At 35.6% G+C, this 21,961-nt stretch overlaps 1 protein-coding gene across 8 annotated transcripts in view; it reads right to left on the reverse strand.

Annotated features, from left to right (window-relative positions):
• Window positions 1–3,748: 3,748 nt before the first annotated feature.
• The window catches only part of LOC128156698 (hemicentin-1-like), a 36,976-nt gene continuing 18,763 nt past the window's right edge, over window positions 3,749–21,961 (reverse strand). For 5 of the 8 annotated variants that reach the window (XM_052818943.1, XM_052818942.1, XM_052818944.1 and 2 more), the window contains 21 exons: window positions 21,745–21,961; window positions 21,156–21,440; window positions 19,346–19,672; window positions 18,803–18,937; window positions 18,303–18,431; window positions 17,591–17,866; window positions 16,879–16,968; window positions 16,582–16,758; window positions 16,114–16,335; window positions 15,843–15,941; window positions 15,386–15,679; window positions 14,726–14,917; window positions 14,479–14,574; window positions 14,098–14,382; window positions 13,600–13,626; window positions 8,321–8,443; window positions 7,994–8,027; window positions 7,563–7,717; window positions 6,587–6,721; window positions 6,033–6,068; window positions 3,749–5,463 (listed from right to left, as the gene is read on the reverse strand). The exon at window positions 21,745–21,961 is cut by the window's right edge and continues 36 nt beyond it. In XM_052818943.1, coding sequence (XP_052674903.1) covers window positions 5,312–5,463; window positions 6,033–6,068; window positions 6,587–6,721; window positions 7,563–7,717; window positions 7,994–8,027; window positions 8,321–8,443; window positions 13,600–13,626; window positions 14,098–14,382; window positions 14,479–14,574; window positions 14,726–14,917; window positions 15,386–15,679; window positions 15,843–15,941; window positions 16,114–16,335; window positions 16,582–16,758; window positions 16,879–16,968; window positions 17,591–17,866; window positions 18,303–18,431; window positions 18,803–18,937; window positions 19,346–19,672; window positions 21,156–21,440; window positions 21,745–21,805 — 3,330 coding nt within the window. In that variant the 5' untranslated portion in view covers window positions 21,806–21,961 and the 3' untranslated portion in view covers window positions 3,749–5,311. The remainder of the gene's footprint in view (window positions 5,464–6,032; window positions 6,069–6,586; window positions 6,722–7,562; window positions 7,718–7,993; window positions 8,028–8,320; window positions 8,444–13,599; window positions 13,627–14,097; window positions 14,383–14,478; window positions 14,575–14,725; window positions 14,918–15,385; window positions 15,680–15,842; window positions 15,942–16,113; window positions 16,336–16,581; window positions 16,759–16,878; window positions 16,969–17,590; window positions 17,867–18,302; window positions 18,432–18,802; window positions 18,938–19,345; window positions 19,673–21,155; window positions 21,441–21,744) is intronic. The other 3 variants (XM_052818948.1, XM_052818947.1, XM_052818949.1) reach the window with 3 other exon arrangements.

Below are 21,961 nucleotides of genomic sequence, written 5' to 3' on the forward strand. Positions count from 1 at the left end.
GAACTTGAATCACTGTCGTCGGTTTCCATTCGATGACGCCCTCTAGCTGCATCGGATGAAGAATGCGCCAAATCAATGCGCGGGAGTGTTATCCCTCTGCCTTGCAAAAAATGGCGCTGTTCAGAATTGTTCCGGGGGAGTGATGCAAACGACGGAACAGCCTTTCGTTGTTCATTGCGATATTGTTGCATGGAATAAAAACCGCCATTCTTAAAAGTCGGTTTGCCTTTAAGTAAATGAAGCTGGTTTCTGCGTAAGGTAAAGTTTTCTTCCGCGTCTTCTGTCGCCGAATGTTGGAATGGCATTGACATGCAACCGGCATGATGTCCGCTGACCTTTAGCCTAATGTAGAGGTCGTTGTTACAACACGGGAGTCCACATGTATGCCCGGGTGGATCATGCGCAAAAGGGACGAAATCCGAGTAGTAGATAGTTTTCTCATAGTCCTTTTGGTCCCTTTGTTTTCGCTTTAGATTGCGAATCTGAAATGTATGAAGATAAAGATTTTCAAGGTACAATGAATGTAATAAACAAATATACCTAAACCTTCATTATTTGAGATACATGTGGCAACAGACTCCAGCGCGATTCGAATTATATTAACATTTTCCAGTGTCTTTATCTGTGATAATCATGCGAACCGAATTTTAACGTACATTGTATTTTCCGACACATTTCACTAATGACTATTTTAATATCTATTCGTACAACTGCTGACATTTTTTATAAAAATAAGTAAATGAAAATTCCTTAAATACACGTAACTTAAGCATTTCTGGTTTATGATACCACATATTTACATTTGCAAATATGTTTCCTTATGTGAACCTATAGAAGAGTATAAGTATGACCATTTCTGTGTGAACTCTTTTACTGATGTTACTAATGATCAACGCACGCGCCTGTCGCTCGACGGTGTTGTCGTGTTGTAAATAATGAATTTACCGATGGCAGTAAATACAAAATTTACAACATGACAACGGAGGTTGTCAAGTTTTAAATTTTGTATTTACTGCCAACCGGTAAATTCAAAATTACAACATGACAGTGTTATAATTTTAAACAAAAAACACGGTTATTTTATTAAATCTGAACGATTAGCTTTACTCAAACATAAATATAAATAAAAAAAAGCAATGTTCAAAAGTTCACCGGCATGTGAACTTCGTTGGTAGTAATCACAGGATTTGATCACGTGACCAACAAAGTTCACATACTGAACACTAGGTTAACAAACCATGCAGCAACTTTATGAAAACCAACACTTTTCACCAGAAATGAGCAAAATATTTGCATTTACATGTTCTTGTATAGATTTTATTTTGACACAAAAGTAGAAAATCTGCAGGACTTTGAAATAATGTGAGAAAATTTAAGTATACTAGTACTATCTAAAAAGATGTACATGTATTTTTTATCACCCAAACAATCGTCAATGTCCTAATATTTGAGAATTTTAATGATACCTGCAGAGTTGTTCGGAAAGTTCACATATAACTATGTTTTTTTCTGACTGATGTATTGTAAGATCATGCAGAAAAAATAAATAAATAAATAACTAGATTTCAGGAATGGACATGCAATTTTAAACCATACTTATTCTTTGATATAGATGTATTTACATAAATTTTATAATATGTAAAAAAAGGTTACGGAAAATTGCGTTAAATCATTTTCTTCAAGGATCTTTCATTGCCGATTTTTTGATGAACCACGAAAGTAAATACTAGTACCTTAAAAAATCGGAAATATTTTGTAATAATTTTATGCCCAACTATCTCATACATGTCCCTTAGACGATCGTATTGTTTGCTAATAAGGGTTCCTAAAAGTTGTCAAATTATACAAGTTAAGAGAAATCAATTTATCATGGTAGAATCCAGGCATTATATTATTATATATTATATGACAACGCTCAGCTGAGTCATAATGACAAAAAGTGTATGAAAAGCAGAGGTTTATGTAAAATATCAATTGGTCAACGGTGAATCTAACTTGTAATCTTCTTTCATGACATATCAGTACTTTTCGTTTTGACCTCTGCGATACCTTTTTGACGAAGACTCAGTTAAATAAATATGATAGAGCAATGTAAACACAACAGGGTCGATTTTATCCCAAATCTATCGTACTTTCAAAATTATTTTAAAGCATATTTTAGAGTTATCGATCATTGCTGAGGATCAGAAATTGTTAAAGTGGGAGTGAAAATTGAACAATTTAGTCGTCAGCGTTTTGAGGACGTCAATTACGTCACCAAATATCAGCTATTTTCAACGTCATGTGGAGTCTTCTATTTGTTTGGTGATCACAAAAAACATTTTTTGATTATGTCTCTAAACAGTCCAAGAACGGCGCCTGAAACTATTGAAGTGGCTGCTTGAGACATTGTTTTAAAAGTTCGGTGCCACGAAATTGATTCCATCAACAACCCAAAAAAAAAAAATCAAAAAAAAATCGAGGCCACTATGAAAATTAGTTCCCAGGAAATATTTACATTTTTCAATGTCTTTGTCTGTGATAACACTACGATTTCGTATTGTACGGTCCAATAAATTCAAATGACGTATTGTTGGCAAGCAGAGTTTGCATAATTAAAAGAAATGAAATCACCCAAATAATATATAATCGTACAATTGCTAAAACTCATAAGTACATGTATTAAGGAATCATTCTTTAATATTATGAGGTGGTAATTTCGGTCGGAGCGTGGTCAAATCTCTCATAAAGCCCTCAATTCGGGCTTTATTGGATTTGACCACGCCCCCACCAAAATCATCACCTCAGAATACTCTTGGGCATGGAAGAAATTCGTTCTCACAAAATAAAATTGAAATAATTTATATCAATTGTCCCAATATGAAAATGACGCAGATTTGGCCGTTGTGATGGATTCAAATACTTTGAAAGCAGATACAGTGCCAAGTACCGACCTTCTCAACAAACTTTTCGAACGATCTTCAGTCCACATGTTTCAGTCTCATACCAAAGAAACGGATAAAGGTTTGTTTCTTTTATTTTATCCACGCCATATCTTCCCAAATCAAGAGTTTCTGATCGGCTACGCTCTAAATGCACGAAATTACATAAAAGCGGAGCGGATCAGAAACTCAGATGCACAGCTTTAGAATGATGGAGTTCTGATATTTTACATAGTTACCTTGACTCATATCTTAAAGATCAAGGTCATGTTTTGTTATTGAAGTCTTCACAATATTTTCCTATTGTTCCGTTACAGGTGATGTGTCTTGGAAAGGAGCTTAACATCAAATGTTCACGTCATTAAGACCTTTTGATCTTACAATTCTCAGACTTCATTGATTTCACCAATTCGATCAGTCAATGTGCACGATTCTTTTTATATCTCAGGGATTATGTTGAAGGTCATGGACGCTACTTAAAATAAAACCCCTTTTCTTTGTTTTTGTCCGAATAAATCCTTTATACTCCAGTATGATGTAAGCAAGCAAGCTAAGAATTTCATACTGTGACAATCATAATAATTTTGTTATGATTTTTTAAATCATGAGCTTTTATCATTTTAATAATTAAAATAACGGCCTATATTCCTCAATATAGGACTCTTTTTCTGCAATTTTTCGTCAAAAAAGGACGTCCATCAATCTTGTTTAATAAATGCAAATGGTGATCTAAACCAGAATCCTTTCTAATGACTTTGAAATTTCCTTTTACAGTTTTATTTTCATATTTTATACCGGTAATAATATGCAATTTTTAAAAACAGAGACTGTTTTAATAAACTTTAATAATTATAAATACAACTTTCTTGCACAACTTCTAAAATATAGTAATGACAAATGACTTCTAAAAAGGATGAACTTAAATGAAAGAAAGTTGAAAAGCTAAAAGTTTTTTGAACAGGTTGAAAATACAAAAGATCATGCAATAAAAAAGAGCATCCTTCTTTACAACAGTTATCATTGGAATTCATATACTTGCTACATAACATGGCAGTGTTGGAAACAGCTTTTACATTTTTCTTGGAGGAAGTTTTCTTTGGTTAAACATCAATGTATAAGACAGAGAAATTCCTCTACAGTGGAAGCCAGAGTCAGTTGTTGAAATACAAGATACACCTTTAACAAAGGATTAACAGGAAATGATAATTAATGAAGAGTTGAACTCTACACAGGTGGGCACTTTAGTCTTTGATTTCCTCTTTCGTTCTCTCCATCCATCTCTCACAATACCGGTATATACAAATTCATTCATTCTTTTCTCCCTCTCTTCCTCAATACACATATATTCTTCTTGTGCTGCAGTCAACTTGCATTCTACATTTCATCATAAACCAAGTCAAAATAATCTTTTCTATAAAACACAATTAAAAAAGAGCAAAGATTAAAACTTCCAATTTGTCAAGCGAGTCCAAAACTATAATTTTTGTCTCAAATTTCACTTTAGAACTGTGCAATATTGTCTCTAGTACATGGCAAGTTTATTGCAGTTTTGAGTATTTAAAGATATACATAATATAGAAAAATAAGTCTTTCAATTGAAATTTCATGGGAAATCTCTCACTTTTTCCAAAAACACACATTAACCCCCTGCACTCACTGTTGAGCTATCACTCATTCTAGTTGCCATGGCAATATATGCAGTATGAAATGATGACAATGACCATGTTATACTGTGCCTCCATGTTTTAGAAATGTTTCAATGAAGTACTGTAGTTATGTGATACATGTCTCGTGTGTAGCACCAATACACATCCTTGTCTATTTTTCTCACTTTTGTTTGAACAAAAGTCTGTGTCATAAAAATACACATTGAAAAAGCAAACATATCATATGATAGTAATAGTGAATACACTTTGTTCCTTTTTAAAGCGAGATCATACAGCATATAGCAGTATATGTACTTTGATTGCACTGGGTTATCATGTTTTGGTCTGTATACACATGCAGGATACATCCACAGTGAAAAAGAGGGAAAAAAGCACCATCTTTGAATAGTTGGAAGGTCAGCCATAGTTATTTCCCACAAGGCCTCAGTATAGACAACACCATAATGATGGGTCAAAATGGTGATGGTCTACATCCCAAGAATATGGAAGCACATGAGGTTCACAACATTCAGTAAGGTCACATTCATAAAGGCCACCAATTCAAGAGTTGCCATGTCATCTGACTAGAATTAGTTCAAGGTCAAATTCCCAAGGAATTGTTCTATCTGACCTTGACCATTTCAACCTGCAGATCAGTTCTGTCTTAAAATCACATGACATCTCCTCCTGTTCTGATTGGTTGATCTTTTGGATGAAGTAGGAAGTGTAAGACGGGAGAACACATCATACAACAACTTCGTAAATGACCTTTTTGGGTTTCTGTTGCTGTCCCTCGGGGGTGGAGTAGCCACTTTCCTGACCCCCCTTAGACAGGTCTTTTCTGTCTTGTGCCTCCAGAAAATGATGTGGGTCTTTCCTTGGTGTTGAGGGAGAACCTACAACAGACAACGAAATGAGATTACATTTATGCTCTATTTCTTCACCTTTTTAGGAGAATAAACACTTTATTTCAATACACATACAAAGCTGCTTTTTAAGTCATTGCCTTCAACATGAGAATCTGATATCTATGAAATATGACAATCCTTTTTGGAATGTAAATATCAGTGACAGTGTATATTTCGTTACCGATAAGAAAAAATACTGTGTGATAAATATTGGAAGGATAACAACCTTTTCGCATTAACCTTCAAAAGAACTTGGCTTTACTTTCAGTCATGCAACATTCTTTTTTTTATTTTGCCTGACAACTATGAATCTTTTCACATAGAAACTTGGTAGGAAGTTCATTTTTCATTGCTTATTAGTTGGAAAGAGATTGGAATGAAGTTGGCAGTGGAATTTACAGCTTATCATGTAAAAGATAACACCAGCTTGTTTTATTCCTGATTAATCCCTTGAAGATTTTTTTTTGGGTTCTAATTTCAAAATTCTATGAAAAATGTGTGGACTGGAGAAACCATTACATAAATTGAACACTTTATCTTTTTTGAAAAACACTTACCATTGTGAACTCCATAATAGGCCTCATTCTTTAAATCTAGAAAATGAAAAGGCGAAAGGTTTATATGTTGAAATTGAAAGAGAAATAACATGTACTGTATTTTCCATTAAAATTAAATCAATTCATGAAAACAGGCAAAATCTGATTATTCTATGCAGCGCTGAATGAACTATAAAAATTACATCATAATGGACTCCATATAAATGAAAATGTCTGTGAGTAAATGATTCTTAAATATCAATGTTTCTTCTCTATTTTCTACTTTGGTACTACTCAGTCTGCATGAGTTCAAAATTCCCCACAACAACAAAAACTACATTAAAACACACCAAATACAGCACAAAACATGATGAATGACATGGGAAAGGGGGGTCTTGTGGGGGGACAAACAATGAACGCCACAGTAAGATATCTGAATCCAATATGGCTAACCGTTTTTCCCAGTTACTATAAGTAAGCTTAGCCTATGTAGCCCAATATATATATGTGTATGCTATAATAAAAGCCTAACCACAGCCCTTAGAGAAAGCATGGATTCTGGACTTGATACTTACTATGCATATTTCGCATGTTCATTTCATTTTCGTATTTTGCTAACTGAGAATCATATGAGGTATCTAGGGGGATGCTCCCATTATTAATGACACTTTGGTATTGTGGTGGTGGATCAAAACCATTTCCAAGTGAACCTGCAACATGGGGTCAAATGAAAGGTCAAAAGACGTGCATCAAACCAAAATCACGTGAAATTTATACGCCATCATGCATATACAGTTCCATTGGATAAAATTTACAAATTGAATATTCTTTGTGCTTTTTCATTCTTAAATGTATCATAAATGTTTCTTATAAATCTACATGAAAAATGCAGAAAAAAAATTAGGAGAGAAAACCTATCTAGCAAAATGGAGCAAGCAAGCATACAAAATTAATTTTCCTATGCTACATTAAAGTGATATATCCCATGCTGTGCAGACATTAATAACATGAATATAAACGAAACATATGGAGTGCTGTAATATTGGAAGCATTTTTTCCTGGTAGTCAATTACATCATTTTGCAAGGATTTAGAATTCATCAGCTGCAATGACTGCATGGAAAAAAAAAGTTTCCACCGCAAATTGCTACCAGTCGTTTGACAATGAAATGCTGAACTGTGCGATATGTTTTTTGAATTCACTGTGTTAATGACATTGGGCAAGAAGCATGTGTGTACAATGTACAACATAGAAATGGGATTAATTATTCAAGGGCTTAAGCTAGACTTTGTATACATAGAGATGACTCTTCGTCAGGGATAATGAATAATAAAACATGCAACACACGTGCTCACATGGCCAGTCAAAGACAGGATGGCAAATAATAAAATCATGCAAAACAATTGACACTCACATCAATGCGTATAGAACAACACATTTCTTTCAGTTTATCGATAAAATTTGAATTGGACTTTTTTTGTTTTAATGCAATGATGAAATTTTGACCAATCCTGCCCATGACTTGGACCAATCCGAGTTAGTTGTACTCACAATATGTATGGTTACTATAGTGACTAACACCACGACTACCAGCTACACCCACACCACCAAGATGGAAGAAATCTATACCTTGATTGTCGGGCCCCCTCTGGGGTTTGGGTGGTCCTACTGAATTTCCATTGGTTTGAAGATTGGGCACTGGCCGACTAAAAAAGAAGGAGGAAATCATTAGGCATCATTTAGGGGAAAAAAGAGAACATTTCTGTTGATATAAAACATTTTTCGCTTCAGTTTTCCTGATTACAAGGACACAATAGCCTTCAGGAGGAAAAGTAACACCCTAAAAATCAACAGCTTCTCATGTTAATCAATCTTTTGTGTCAGTGGCAGATTAAGTTTCACACCAGCAATCAGTTAAATGTTGTAATATGATTTATTTAAACCAAACAAAAACCCCACAAACCCAGAACAAGGCAGCTTACCTTACAGTTGTAGATGAGTTGCCGTAGTCTTTTGCTGTCAAGTGAAAACAAAAATAACAAAATGAGATTATTGTGTTCCAACAAAACATTGCATTTCAATACATACATATGTACATAACCTAACAAGTATCTACTTTAGATATCGATATAAAAAATGAACCCTACTTCTCATTACAAAACAAACAGAACCAGTCCACAATATCTGTAGTCTGCAACACTTGTGTGCATTTTTTCTATTCTTGAGTAGATCGTGAGACAGATATACTCCAGCAGTGAATAGTCAATACCGGGACGAGCTACAAGGATCTACGTGTATAGGCCGCCTACCATTTGTTCTACGGCGACAGATGATGACAATGAGTACAATGATGAGACTGAGCAGGATGACGGCACAGATGACTCCAATGATGATCACCTCGGTCTCCGTCAGATCGGTTTTCTGAGATTGTCCTACAAAACACAACAAAGCACAAACATGAATCACCATGTTTAATAAATAAAGCAGAAAAATGTCAACAAAACACATCTAACTATTTTATCTATGTTCTAATACTACTGCACGAAAAGTGTTCCTTCAATATCTGCATTATAAGTGCAATACATAAGGTAAAGTTCATATTTCAAATCTTTGAAAAAGTTACCGGGTATGTTTTTAATGCCATATCTTTCATTCAAGACTGGTTTTTAGACTACCATTTATTCTTTTTGCGTTCCATTTTATTTACATTTTGGCAACAAAGATAAAATCAGACACAAACATAAGAGGGGAATTTTATGAACATTAAAGTAAACAGTGATATTGGGCAGGTCCCCCCAGACAACACGGAGGACACAGAGCCCGTCAATCTGTCATCGATTCCACAGAAAAAGCCCCAGCTAGCCCAAACATTACTGTAATTTTTTGTTCAGCCCCCTAACAACACAAGTATGACAGATCCTAATTGGGACAATGAAAGCTGGCAACCTCTACTTTGCATTTTGTGGAAGCTTTTATTTCTGTGTTCCCACGCTTCATCAGTTGCCGACAGAAATTGAACACTCTTCCAGAGTGGTGTAGCATGACTTGATATTCATATCACTTTACATAATAAAACCTGTCAGAGTTTTTTCTCTCCTTTATCTAAGCCTGGGAAAGCAAGTTAGATGAAACCGATGTATTGTCTGATGAAGAATTAACCAACATTAGAAGTCGTATCAGAAGGGAGAGTATTGAAAGCAACGTCTCAGCCCACATCACAATACAGCAATAAATATTTTTCTTTCATTTTTTTTTACATATCAAATTTAATAGAATCTGATAATACTTTAAAGTCTGTCAACAAACTTTTAAAATTCTACACTCGTTCCTTCAAAAGTTTTTGTCATGACATACTATATATCTTTACATCAGTATAGGCTATAATATGACTGGCATATCTGACAATAAATATCACAACACAAAGAGCGCATCACTCCCCAATGATGGCTAAGTAAATGCACGCTGTTTAAAATCAATAAAACATATTCATTCTCCACACAATCTTTAGATCACTCATTGTGAGTGAATTTAATGGCCATTACACCATGGTCATTTCTATGGAATCACACCAACAATATAAGCTATAAATTCCTATAAATCACATCAGTACTTAAATTCTAAACAATAATGGAACCAGACTTACTTTTAACTAAATTCACTCCACTTTCTGTAGTGTAACTCATCTTGTTCAAATGAATTTGTTGAACAAAGGCAGCCCCAAGAGAAAAACCTCAGTCCATGTGTTGAACAGAAAATGGGGCACCAAACAGGGGGAAAAAGGAGGACAACATTAATTATTTACAGAAAATTATCCATCAAATAACCCCAATACCGATAAACAGAGACAAGAAACCCTAGCTCAAGTTGTGGGAAAGCTTGTATTGCTGAATTGTTAATGTCAGATTATGTAATGAATACTTTTAAAGGATACACAACTTTGTAAGGTAGACGGAAGAACCCTAGCTGATCCTATGAGTCATCACTTCCCTTGTACCAGGTAAATCTCAATTTCTGTTCCTATTTATTTGTTATGTGGGTCAAACCACAATAAATGCCTTTAGTTGTCGTGTCATTTAGTGTAAAAACATGCTTAACTCCCAAGTACCGGTACTCCTACACTTACAAAGGAATTACCCCCTCTTCTCCCCCATTCCCTAGCTGACAGACTCCTAGTGCTTCCAGAAACCAAAATTAATGCACACACTTTCACATGTTTAGTTTAATTTGAGCTTAACACATATACACAAGCAGCAGGGAAGTGTTGGGAGAAGGATGAGGGGGAAAGATTTTTTGTCAATGTTGGAACATTGCCATCTGGAGATGACCTTCATGCCTCACTCTACTACACTGGAGCCCTTTACAAACAGCTATCCCTTGTGTCAACACGATTTTACATTGACCACTTGGGTAGCTTGTGTTTCTAAAGGCTCCATGTGTAAACAGTCCTGGCACCTGATATCCTCCACCTCTTATAAGACCATCAATAAAAGTTTCACCACAGATTTCACAACGTCCGTCAAGTGGACCAATAAATGGTGTCACTGACTTCTGTGCATGCACCTGTACAAATGTTTTGTTCCATTGGCCATGTGAATTTTGTTTTGTCATCCCCTTTTACTATCACTTGGAAAATGTCAGTGACTGCAAAATGATTATGCACAGAACAGTCTTTAATCTACAGATCCTTTGCCCTCCAACCCTTGTTGCTTAGCACTCTGAAGCACTTTCTAAACAGTGCTATTTGTACAAGCTGCAAAGGAGAAATTTGGCAGAGATGGATTATTAAACCCCATTACAAGACAAGTTGCTATCATCAATTATTTCTCACCCCAAAAAACTCAGACTTGCACTCTTTTTGCTTCATCTCCAAAGCAAATGGAGTGCAAAGACCTTTTGACTCCAGGCATCCTGCAAATACACAACATGCATCTTTTTTTCCAGGTTATGAATAACAACTTGTCATCTAAGGGAAAACAAGTGTAAAATCTTAACCTGCAGCACTAATTGATGTCAGAATGACCACATTTGATGTCCCTTTCTATCATCTCTCTAGCTAATTCTTCACATGGTACATGCCAATTTGACATCTTACATTGTACCTAAGCAACAAACCTTTCCACTTGATCACTGACCCAGATTTTATTTTTCCATTAAACAGGAATGTTTTTCAATTGATCTTCTTCGTTTCTGCTCCACTGATTTGGCTTATTTGTACGTTCTCAATCCCTATGTCTTAGACCTCAGTGAAGAAAAAACCTAAAATGTTTCTTTTTGTTCTTCCCAAACTCAGTTGACACATTATTTTTATGGAACCTTGTGTTCAGAAGCAATTACTTGAGTCAGGTTTTTATACAATTGCTAACAATTTAAAACAGACCTTTAAAAACAGGAAAAGACACCAAAGCTGTTTTGGTGAAAATTAAATGGAGACCCTGGTGCTTAAAGAAACCAAGATAATCTGATTATAAGGGATTATCCTTACTGTATTAATTAAGGATCAGTAAAGGAATTGTGACAAAGGATGACTTCACACGTTGCACCATACACTTACTAACCCCAGCCCAAGGCTTGCAGCAGAAATTATACATAGTGAGGTATACACTATACATACATGTACATTGTTATAAATAAACAATAACAAAGAAAAACATCTCTCAAAAAACCCCCCAAAACAAGACTTCCTTCAAAATTCACAATTCACAAAGAAAAAACCCTTACCAGACATTTTTCAATAAGATCTCTTTGGAAGGTTTTTACACTGACGATTTTCTTTATGTCAAATTTTCAGGACGCCACATGACTCTTTGATCACAAACTGTTATCACCAGACACTGAGTACCGTAAAAATACTGCCCAGGGAATCCCTCGCGCAACAGTCCTTAATTAATAAATTGCATTCACAGCATCAATTCACCAATACTGCACTAGAGACTAAAGGTTCTAAAATCCATTACAATCTCCCCCGAGACGGCGAGGTATGGTTCGTTCCTTTACACTTTGTTACAAGGATGGTCAGGCCGATCGTAGACAATCTGCCCCCGGGGTAAAAGCTTGTCCATTTACAAACAATCCGCCAGAGTGATTACAGAATCAGATAACATTAACTTCTAACGACTGCCTGTGCTCCAGTTTTGACGCTTCGCTCACACAACTCTCCCCGCAGTTCAACTCCACGAGCGCAAGAATATCTGTGTGTACAGGTGTAACACAATGTCTACCGTTAATAATCAAACCAATAAGTAACACCAGCAAGACTAATAATACTCTCCCTGATTATTGTTATTACTTATTTTCACGGGAAGCCATTTTTCCCATTCCAAATTTGTCAGGTAAAGGCCTGCTTCGCGAATGAGCTTGAAATAAAATAAATGTGTGCCACACGGGGTACTCGACAAATTAATATATAGCATGTACAAATGCTCAGCAATATTTTTCTCTGAATTAACTTGTATAGTAAACAAGTGTATAAAATATTGTGAAATATAGTAATGTTGTGTTGATAATGTGGCCAAAAATAAATATCCTTATTTGCATATCCCGCATGTGGCCCCCTTCTGTCACATTATGATCAAAACATCCAGGTGATCAAGGTGCTTTTCTACCAGGTAAAACCTGTCCTCCCCTTTTACAAAAATAGAATGTTCGATCTGAAACGTCTTTCTATAGCATCATGGATCAATTTACTAGAGACTTGAGGGAATTTTTAAAACGTCCTTTTACAACATGTAAATAATATTTTGATGGAATAAAAAACCCCACAAAACACATAACCATGTTGTAAAAACACCATGGGAATAAACATTTCACGCTACTTAAATAGTAAACAATATTTAAAATTGAGATATAATTGCATCAATTAAATCAAGCTTATACCCTATTACCATTGCATGTGCTATCTCGGGAGACCTTTCAGCTACCGTGACAATTTTCCCACAATGTTACACAAATTCTGAATGTCGAAAACTATTAAACAAATTATTGCAATGCGTTTTAACTTAAATCTACAATTATCTATGTAGCCATGTACAAACTGTAAGCAAATAAGACTCCTTCACCACAAAGTGCTCAATGTCAGGTATTCTAAATTATTTTGAAAAAATACGGCTTTTCTCTTTCCCAAAAATATGATACATTTTCTGGATAATCAGTAAAAAAACCCACCTTTTTGCTCTAACAAAAAATAAGTTATATGGATAACCAATAGGGGAGAGTCATAAATGTTCTAGGCTAATGTTCACTTATTCAAATTTGTTTTAAAAACATTTATCATGAATGATATTATATACGCAGCTGTAAGCTACAAGTGTATAGCATCAAAAGAAGACAAAGGAAAACTCCATACATGTTACAATGTACAGAATTAAAGCAGTTCATAATATTCCCACATTTTGTTAGCAAGCTTCAGAAAAATTGAGTGCCACAAAGGAATAAACCACTGTGTATAATATGATACAGTAAAACTCTACAGAGAAGAGCACACACACAAAGCTGACATCTGATTTAAAAATAAATATTCTCAGCTTCATTAAAAAGACACGAGAGTAAATAATCTGCATAAAATGTACATCTCAACATTGCTGTCACTTACTTTGGAAACCATATTGCAGGGAGTCACCTAAAATTTACAAATTCATTCTCGTATAAACAGCTGTATAGTTCTAACTAATCTATGCATAAAAGAATCTACCTTACATCACATACCAGTAAGAAGATAAACAGATCTTATAATTCCAATTTCCATACCCTTCTCCATGATGTTACAAGTGTATTAAAGTGCTTGAAAAGCAACATCATCATTTGCAAAATGGATTTGATTTATTAAAAAAACCCCAATAATCAGTCATTTTGAGAAGCAATTAAGGAAAGAGAAACCCTTAACATATAATAAACTAATTTTTCATGTGTCAATACCTGTTGATTTTATGTGAAAATCGCATTATTACCGATTGCATCCAAGAGACAATCTAACAAGTATCTGTTACCTGACAAATGCCTGTATAGTACTTAATTTATGGATGCATTATTCTAAGTACCGTGGTACATGCACCTGCTGACAAATCAGAAGACTAAGACTGTCTGTACTTACTGATTGATGCGGCCAGGTGAACCCCACAGACGTCCGGTCTAACCGACAGACAGATGGACACATTGAGGCGGTTGATGTTGTCACTCTGTAGACTCAGCTCCGCGGTCTCTTCGCTGGCTGGGAAACACTCCTTGCCACTCATTGGAATGGTCTGCCACGTGCTCCCTCCATTTACACTTATTTTCACTTTGACACAGTATGTAGAGTTCAGTGTAAATGGAATTTTTAACTTTTTGTTTTCGGCTGAGTAATCCGGTGTATTTTTTACTAATGGGAATGCGAAATCTGAAAGATATAATAAGAAAAGCGATCATTATTTGCTCTTCAATTGGGTTTGAAATGTAAAGCAGTGATATTGATGGTCAAAGAAAGATAACTCACCTTTGGTCTTGATAATTAGTTTTTGTGAGTTGTTCCCCTTTCCTAATGAATTTTTCCCATACACGAAAAACTGATAGGCCACTCCAGGCATTAAACCTTGTCAAAAGAAGATCAAGAATGCAGATTAAAAACTATCAAATCCCATGACCTTTCTCTTTTTTCAGGTGCATGCATCAACAAAAGTGACAATAAATACAAAAGATGAAACGTCGTTTTGCTTAAAAAATACAAAATCAACCAGTTTTACCAGTGATATTAAAACGAGTGGCAGCTGGTGGTGAGACAGTTATCTCCCCTGTGTAAATGGGAGGAACACTACTGGTGAAGTGGATAAAGAAGGACTGGGTCTCCCCACCGTTGAACCCTGGGGTCCAGCCTATGTAGACTGACTCCCATGTGTAAGATATCACAGACAGATTGTAGGGAGCCTCTGGTCGATCTGAAGGAGAATACAAGAATGTCAGTTTGAAATGAAAATTCACGGATGGGAGCATACGTAAAACAATTAGACATTTAGTCAGACCCAATTCATGTTTCTCTTTATTATATCACTTGGTTACTTTACATTTTACACAGTGGTACTCAAATTCTACCTGTTTTATTAACTATCTTTCAGCATAATTTTACTATTCTAAAGTTTATTAATCGTTTTTTTAGCTCAGAGAATGAACACTAAAGGATAAAATCCTTTTACCTTCATAGTGGAGTGTTTTAAAGCTCTTTAGATTATAACAGGAAGGCAGAAAAAAATGGACCAGACGGGATTAGAGCTCAGGCCCCCTGAATCTCAAGTCAGAAGCTCTGCCAACTAAGCTATCTGGCACAGGTATTCAATCCAGTCTGACCCTCACAAGATAAAGCAGGGACAACCCTTCATTTAGTGGTAAAGATTTGCTATGATACTCACTTTTAACAGTTAGGAGCACAGTTTTGTGGGCTTGGCCATTGGAGTTCTGAGCAATGCACACATAAGCTCCAAAGTCCCCTGCTACCACATCCCTGATAGACAGAGAGCCGACAGCTTCAGTGGGGCCCACCTGAGTGGTGGGGTCGACTGTGTACCGGGACCCTGTCAGGATGATCTTGTTGTCTCGGTACCACTCGAAAGTGGGGGCAGGGTAGCCTCTACCCCTACAGGTCATGGTAGTTGACTGGTTCACTGTGGTGGCCACCTTCTCATCAGTGTCCACAGATGGTTTGACTGTAAAGTGGAGAAAAAAATATTACCAGGAGCACAAATTCGAAAATGAACTTAAATCTGTCTTCATAGAACTTTTATTACTGGTATCTCTTATTAATGATAAAGAATCCTAAAATCAACTATTAATTTACACATCAAAGAAATAATGCCCTTTCATACTTACACATTATATAAAGCTCTAGGTTGTGTTGCTCCCCTCCCAGTAATTCTCGACAAGTGAAATTGCCAATGTCATCTACCATCAAACCTTGCCTCTGAGTACCTGTTATAAACATGCACAAGACTAAATGTATGAATTTGGAATTTTTTTTTTTATCTAAAATGAACATTCATCAATAAATCAATCACTGAGAACATTTAATGATCTTCTGTCTTTTCTGTTGGTGAGATAGAGTTACCTCCCTTTTAACACACTAAAATAAAGAAATACTTGCCAGCAAATCTGAGCTGTGAGATGACCAGCTTGCTGTAGGTTTCCACGGGGGTGACTGACTCTGTGATGTTGTACTGGGGCCCTGACTGGATGACCATGCCATCCTTCAGCCACTCTATCCTGGGTTTGGGGAGTCCCCTCACCTTACACAGGACGGAGTAGGTGGGTTGGTCAGACGAGATGGTCTGGCTGGTGGGGGGATACTCTACGAATTGTGGGCGCTCTGAAATCATTGATCACACTTTAATCATTACAAAAATACAACACTCCCCAATTTTCAATAATCTAAAATATCACCTTTATTCAAATTAACCTAAAAAAAATTTCCGTCTACCCGGTATTTAAACTAAAGAATTGGAGTTATTGTATTAAAGAATCAATCAAATGGTGAAACCGCAAAATTAAAAGTTTGAATAAATTAGCTTTGTTTAATTTTTTTTTTTATATATTTCCTGTCCCTAATCCATACCTTGCACTTCTACAATGATGGTAGATGTACCACCGTCACCCGCCACATTAAACGGAGTACAGGCATACTGGCCATTATTACTCAATCTCGCTGAATCGATTGTCAGTGTGGCTCCTTGTTCAGAAAACACTTCATTGCTTCCTATTTTTTTCCACCTATACTTAGGTGCTGGGTATCCTAGAATAACAAAAGAAATTAACTTCTAATGAGGCACCAAAGTAAAACTGATCAAAAATCAGATGTATTTTTGTCAGCTGATTAAAAAGAGTTATCTCTCTTTTGCCCCTATCCACTCACCTTGACTGGAGACAGAACAGGTAAGAGAGAGGGTGTCTCCAATGTTCACAGGGTTTGAGACAGCTTTGATTGAAGAATATCCAGGTTTATCTGAAAGAAAAGGCAAAATAGGCATAGACAACAGTACCAGCATATTTTGATTACCAGTATGTGTGAAAAGAATATGGAAGACTACGAATATCCCCCTTTTATGTTCCTTGAAATGTTCGATATCTTACTTATATTGATTATAATATGCATCTTTCATTTATTTATTGTTAAAAAATTTGGGAACATATAAACCAATCAATATGCGATGTGTCATTCATCACTGTGTTCTTTTATTTGTTAAACGACCCAATTCGATCTCAGACGATTGCCAGTTTGAGTATACTATTTTTAAAACTATTTCTTATGTATCTTAATAATAATTTCATACAGCATTGTGTATTTTTCCTTAAATTACGAAACGGTGCATTGTTGATTGTCAACATAAATACTTTATAGATGACATCTGACCTTACCAATTAGATATATTGATACATGTACATTTATTTTATAATCTGAAGTTGATTTGAGGAGTCTACTGACCAGTCTGGATTTTAACTAATATTGGTTGAATATTAAAGGTATTTCCCTTATTGGAAAACATAACCAACTTATCAAGTTAAGCCTCTGCCTTGACACATTACAAAGACCAACAATATTCATGAAGTTGAAGGCAAATACTAACACTGGACATGAACATAGGTGTAGGCCAGTTTTTGATCCTGTATGGGAGCTCCCCCTGAAGGCTCCAGTCGATACACCACAATACAAGTATAGTTCCCGGCATAGGCCTGAGTGACCGGGGAGGCTGTGAAGTTGGCGGAGATGGACTCCCTGGAATTGTCCAGCTTCTTCCATTTCACCGACAAGGGTGGAGGATTGGCGTCCACGGCGCAGTGAAGGTGTAGCTCACCGGTCTCATTGACTACAACAGTGGCTGGGACGGTGATAACAGGCTCATCTGTAATAACAGTACACACATATTAACAGTACACATATAGGAGGTCAAATCAGTAGTGTTTTTGAACAAAGTACACTCCAACAGTGAGATCAAAGTGGAACTGATTGGTCTAGAAATCTTTTAATTAATCTTATTTTCAAATGAATAAGAAATTTTTAAAAGAAACTGATACTACATAAACTAAAAATAAAAGCTGAATACTGTAAATTCCATATATTACCCGAGTACTTAATTCCGCGATCCCGCTGGTTTGTATCAAATTGCGAGAATATAAAATTGCAAACGCTGAACTTTTTTCCTTATTTCTTAGTTTTCAACTCTCAGAAAATAATGGTGAGATTTTAAATCCGCGAAGGACGCTTCTCGCGATTTTAGGCGGATATTAATTCTTCACGTTTAATTAGGAATTTACAGTGGCAATCAATGCTGTACTCACAAATGACCCTGACAGTGGTACTGTCGCTGGCGGACAAGGTTTGTCCATTGACAATGTTGGAGGCAGAGCAGGTATAATGGCCGGCAGCTGTTCTCTCAACGCTTGTAAATGGTAGCACTACGTCCGTGTCTGTAATGTGAAACAAGAAATCATCATTACCATTACAGAACAGCTATTGCATTCAAATATACATACAATGTTTATTTAATAAATATCATTGGTAGTTTTTGAAGGATCTTGACAGAACAATTTGCTAAATAAGTAAAACACTGTGTAAAAATACAATTTTTGCAACATTGTATAATACTTTATTGCATTATTGAATGTGATGTAAAACAAATCAGCTTTCTCATCAGGCGATAAATATATAAAGAAAACAAAACCAAATCAGTGAAAGAAAAAAAATATACCACAAGTAATTATATTGTAAAATTTGACAAATGATATGTATTTACCAGGAATTTCAGAGAAAGAGAATGTAAAAAAGAAATCCTTTTTACTTGTTAACGTTTGGGTGTCTTTTTGCCATCTGACCCTGGAAACTACTGGATTAGCACTAACGATACATCTCAGCTGTTTGGATGATCCAAGGAGAATGTTCAGGGGGGAGGGCTCCAGGGTAATGCGGGGTTTATCTGTACATAAAAAAGACCAAGTTATCCCATGCTCTTCAATTCCTCAAATAATTTGCATCATTCCAAGGTTTATTGATGCAGATTCTTCTAAGCTTGCTCCAGTGCATAAAATCACATACTTGACTTCTTTTCATCTCTTGTGAATGATAATTTCATTACAGTATTGCTTAATACACATTTCCTTGTCTTTTATACATATTCAATCTGATGCTTATCAAAGCCTACACAATATCAAAACTTAAAAAAACCCATTCTGAAATGTATAAACTTTTTAAAAAAATAATGCTTTTTAATTCTGTCCCAGAAAAGAAAAATATGAACCTCGTACAAAACGATGCACTAATTAGATTGCACATTTACTTAATAAAGGAATAATAAAAACTTAGTGCAAAATGATGATACACTTACATTGCACTTGTACTAGGAAAGGGACTTTGCTGGGATTATTGAGGTTGACCTCGTTCCTAGCAGAGCAGTAGAAGTTCTTGTTATGGTCAGTGTACTGGAGCTTTATGATCAGCTGACTGGTGACCTGTGTCTCTATATCTCCGTGTCCGATGGACGGCTGCTCTATGATCTGGGTCATGGAACTGTCCAGTAACTGGGCATCCTCTCGATACCATGTGATCTCCGGGCGGGGGTTTCCAATGGCGGAACAGGTCAGGGAGATGTAGTCTCCTTCAATCTGTGATGGCCTGGTGTCGTTGGTTACAACAGAAATATTGTGTGGAGGAACTGGAATAGAAGCAGATAGTTCTTGTATCTCCTTTACATTGTTAATCTCATTTGATTCAGTAGTGGCTAAATTTCTCAAAAATGATACTGTGAAATTATATGCATTAGAATTTGTGATAGCTTAATTTTTGTGGATTTCTTGTGAACCCCTTACCCATAAATGTACAAACACAACAAATTATGAAATGCAGTCTTTATTATTAATGCTACTATTTAGCCAATCCACATAATTATTTCCCAATCAATCTTAAAGTATTAACTATCAATGAAAGTTGCCTCTGACAAATTCCAATTCTTTCATGGTGTATGAAGAAAATGATGTAACATACATTCATTGATTTTTAAAATAAACTCCCTATATTTCTCTAAAAAAAAACTACCCTGCCTTCCCGGTAGTAAACCAATGTATTTATCTGAATTGCTCAGCGTAGAAATAAAAAGAAAACCTAGCAGTCAGACATACTTGAGTGATAAAGTGTGAAAAGTGACAGACAAGTCTATGACATCCCACTGACAAGGGTTAACTATATAAAACAATTACAAGTGGCAAAGCATTCAAAGAGCTAGCTTATGAGACTTGCTTGAAATGGTCACACAATGAACATTGAACAGAGAGTCTGCTGTGCAGAACTGTATTCTTTATATAAAGTTACCTCAGCCATTATGCTGTTACATCAGTAACTCTTTGTTTTCATCAACCACTAAATGTAACAAAATACCCTAGATTACAATCTCACCACTGAAAAACCATATCTAAGTTAAGAAAACCTCAACTGTTTTATTTCCCAGACTGAAATTCTTTCTGAGGATTTATGGGGATATCAGACTCTCTCCATGCCTTCTTATTCTGTATCAATTCCTCAATTATTTTTTGAAGTTAAAAATAGAGGTGTCTATCCTGACTTTACACAACATCAAACAATTTACAACAACCTTCTATTTTGTTTTTGTAGTACAATTAACAGCATACACCCAAGATATTTTGCCCTCTTCATTTAATCTAAGTATAAAACTTGCTGTATATATTGACTTTTATTCAATGACTGTATATATAGGTACAACTTACTTTATACACATTGAGATATCTTTCTCCTTTCATACATTTAGATATCATTTCCTTATTCACTGACTATAAGAACAACTTTCTGTATACAATGAAATATCCTATCTCTTTCCACTGACTATAACTACACTCAACTATATGTAATGAGATATCCTTTCTCTATTCAAACATTGTTATCCTTTCCCTGACTATAAGTCCAACTGACATTATACATTGAGGTATACTTTCCTATCCACTGAATGTTATTACAAATAAGATATCCTTAACCTACTCACTGACTAAGTACAACACTCTGTATATGTTGAGATATCCTTTCCCTATTCATCCATTGAGATATCCTTTCCATATTCTCTGACTGTATAAGAACGACTTAAAGTATACATTGAGATATCTTTTCCCTATTCACTAAGTACAACTTACTGTATACGTTGAGATATCCTTTCCCAACAGGCTGAAGATTCTGTACGGTACATGTGTACTCCCCTTGGTCTTCTTTCTTAACATTGCGGATATGGAGGTTGAAATGTCCAGTGATGGAAAACCGTGAATCTGTGGTCATGGACACATTGTTTACAAACAGGGTCCCACCGGGACGAGTCCATGTGGACAGGGAAGCTCCAGAGAAGTTACAGATAAACTCTGCGTCGCCTCCAATGACTGAGTTTGTGTCCGCTGGCTGTTCTATCCATGCTAGGGCCAGAACATCTACAATAAATAGGTTTGGTCCTGAGTTATTTTTGAATTTCTTGAAAAAGATGGAAAAAAGGTTTGGAATTACATAAAAAGACTTAAATAGAGTTTATGTGATTAATTTCTTGAATAAATGCATAATTATACATTGTTATCTTACTACAAGCAGTTAATCAAATGCATTTTTTAATTAATACAATTTCAAAAAAATTCATTCCTTGAATGCTAAAGAAATATAACTGTATGTTACATCTTGACTAAAACGTTACGTTGTTAAAACTATACACTGAATCAAGTAAGATGTCAAACTGAAGGTTACCTTGAGCACTGGACAATATAACTAATGTTATCCAGGCGATGTGGTGAATTCTACATGACATTTCACAGTAACTTGTATCATAATCAGCTAATCCCCACAGAGTCAAATCAACTTTCCTTCTCGGATCACATTCGAATTAGAGAATATCACAAAAGTACTAGTGGTGCTGAAATCTTAAGAATTTGGATCTTTCTTGTTCAATTCTTTTTTTTTTATC

This window comes from Crassostrea angulata, chromosome 7 (genome assembly GCF_025612915.1).
Source record: "Crassostrea angulata isolate pt1a10 chromosome 7, ASM2561291v2, whole genome shotgun sequence".
Lineage (NCBI taxonomy): Eukaryota > Metazoa > Mollusca > Bivalvia > Ostreida > Ostreidae > Magallana > Magallana angulata.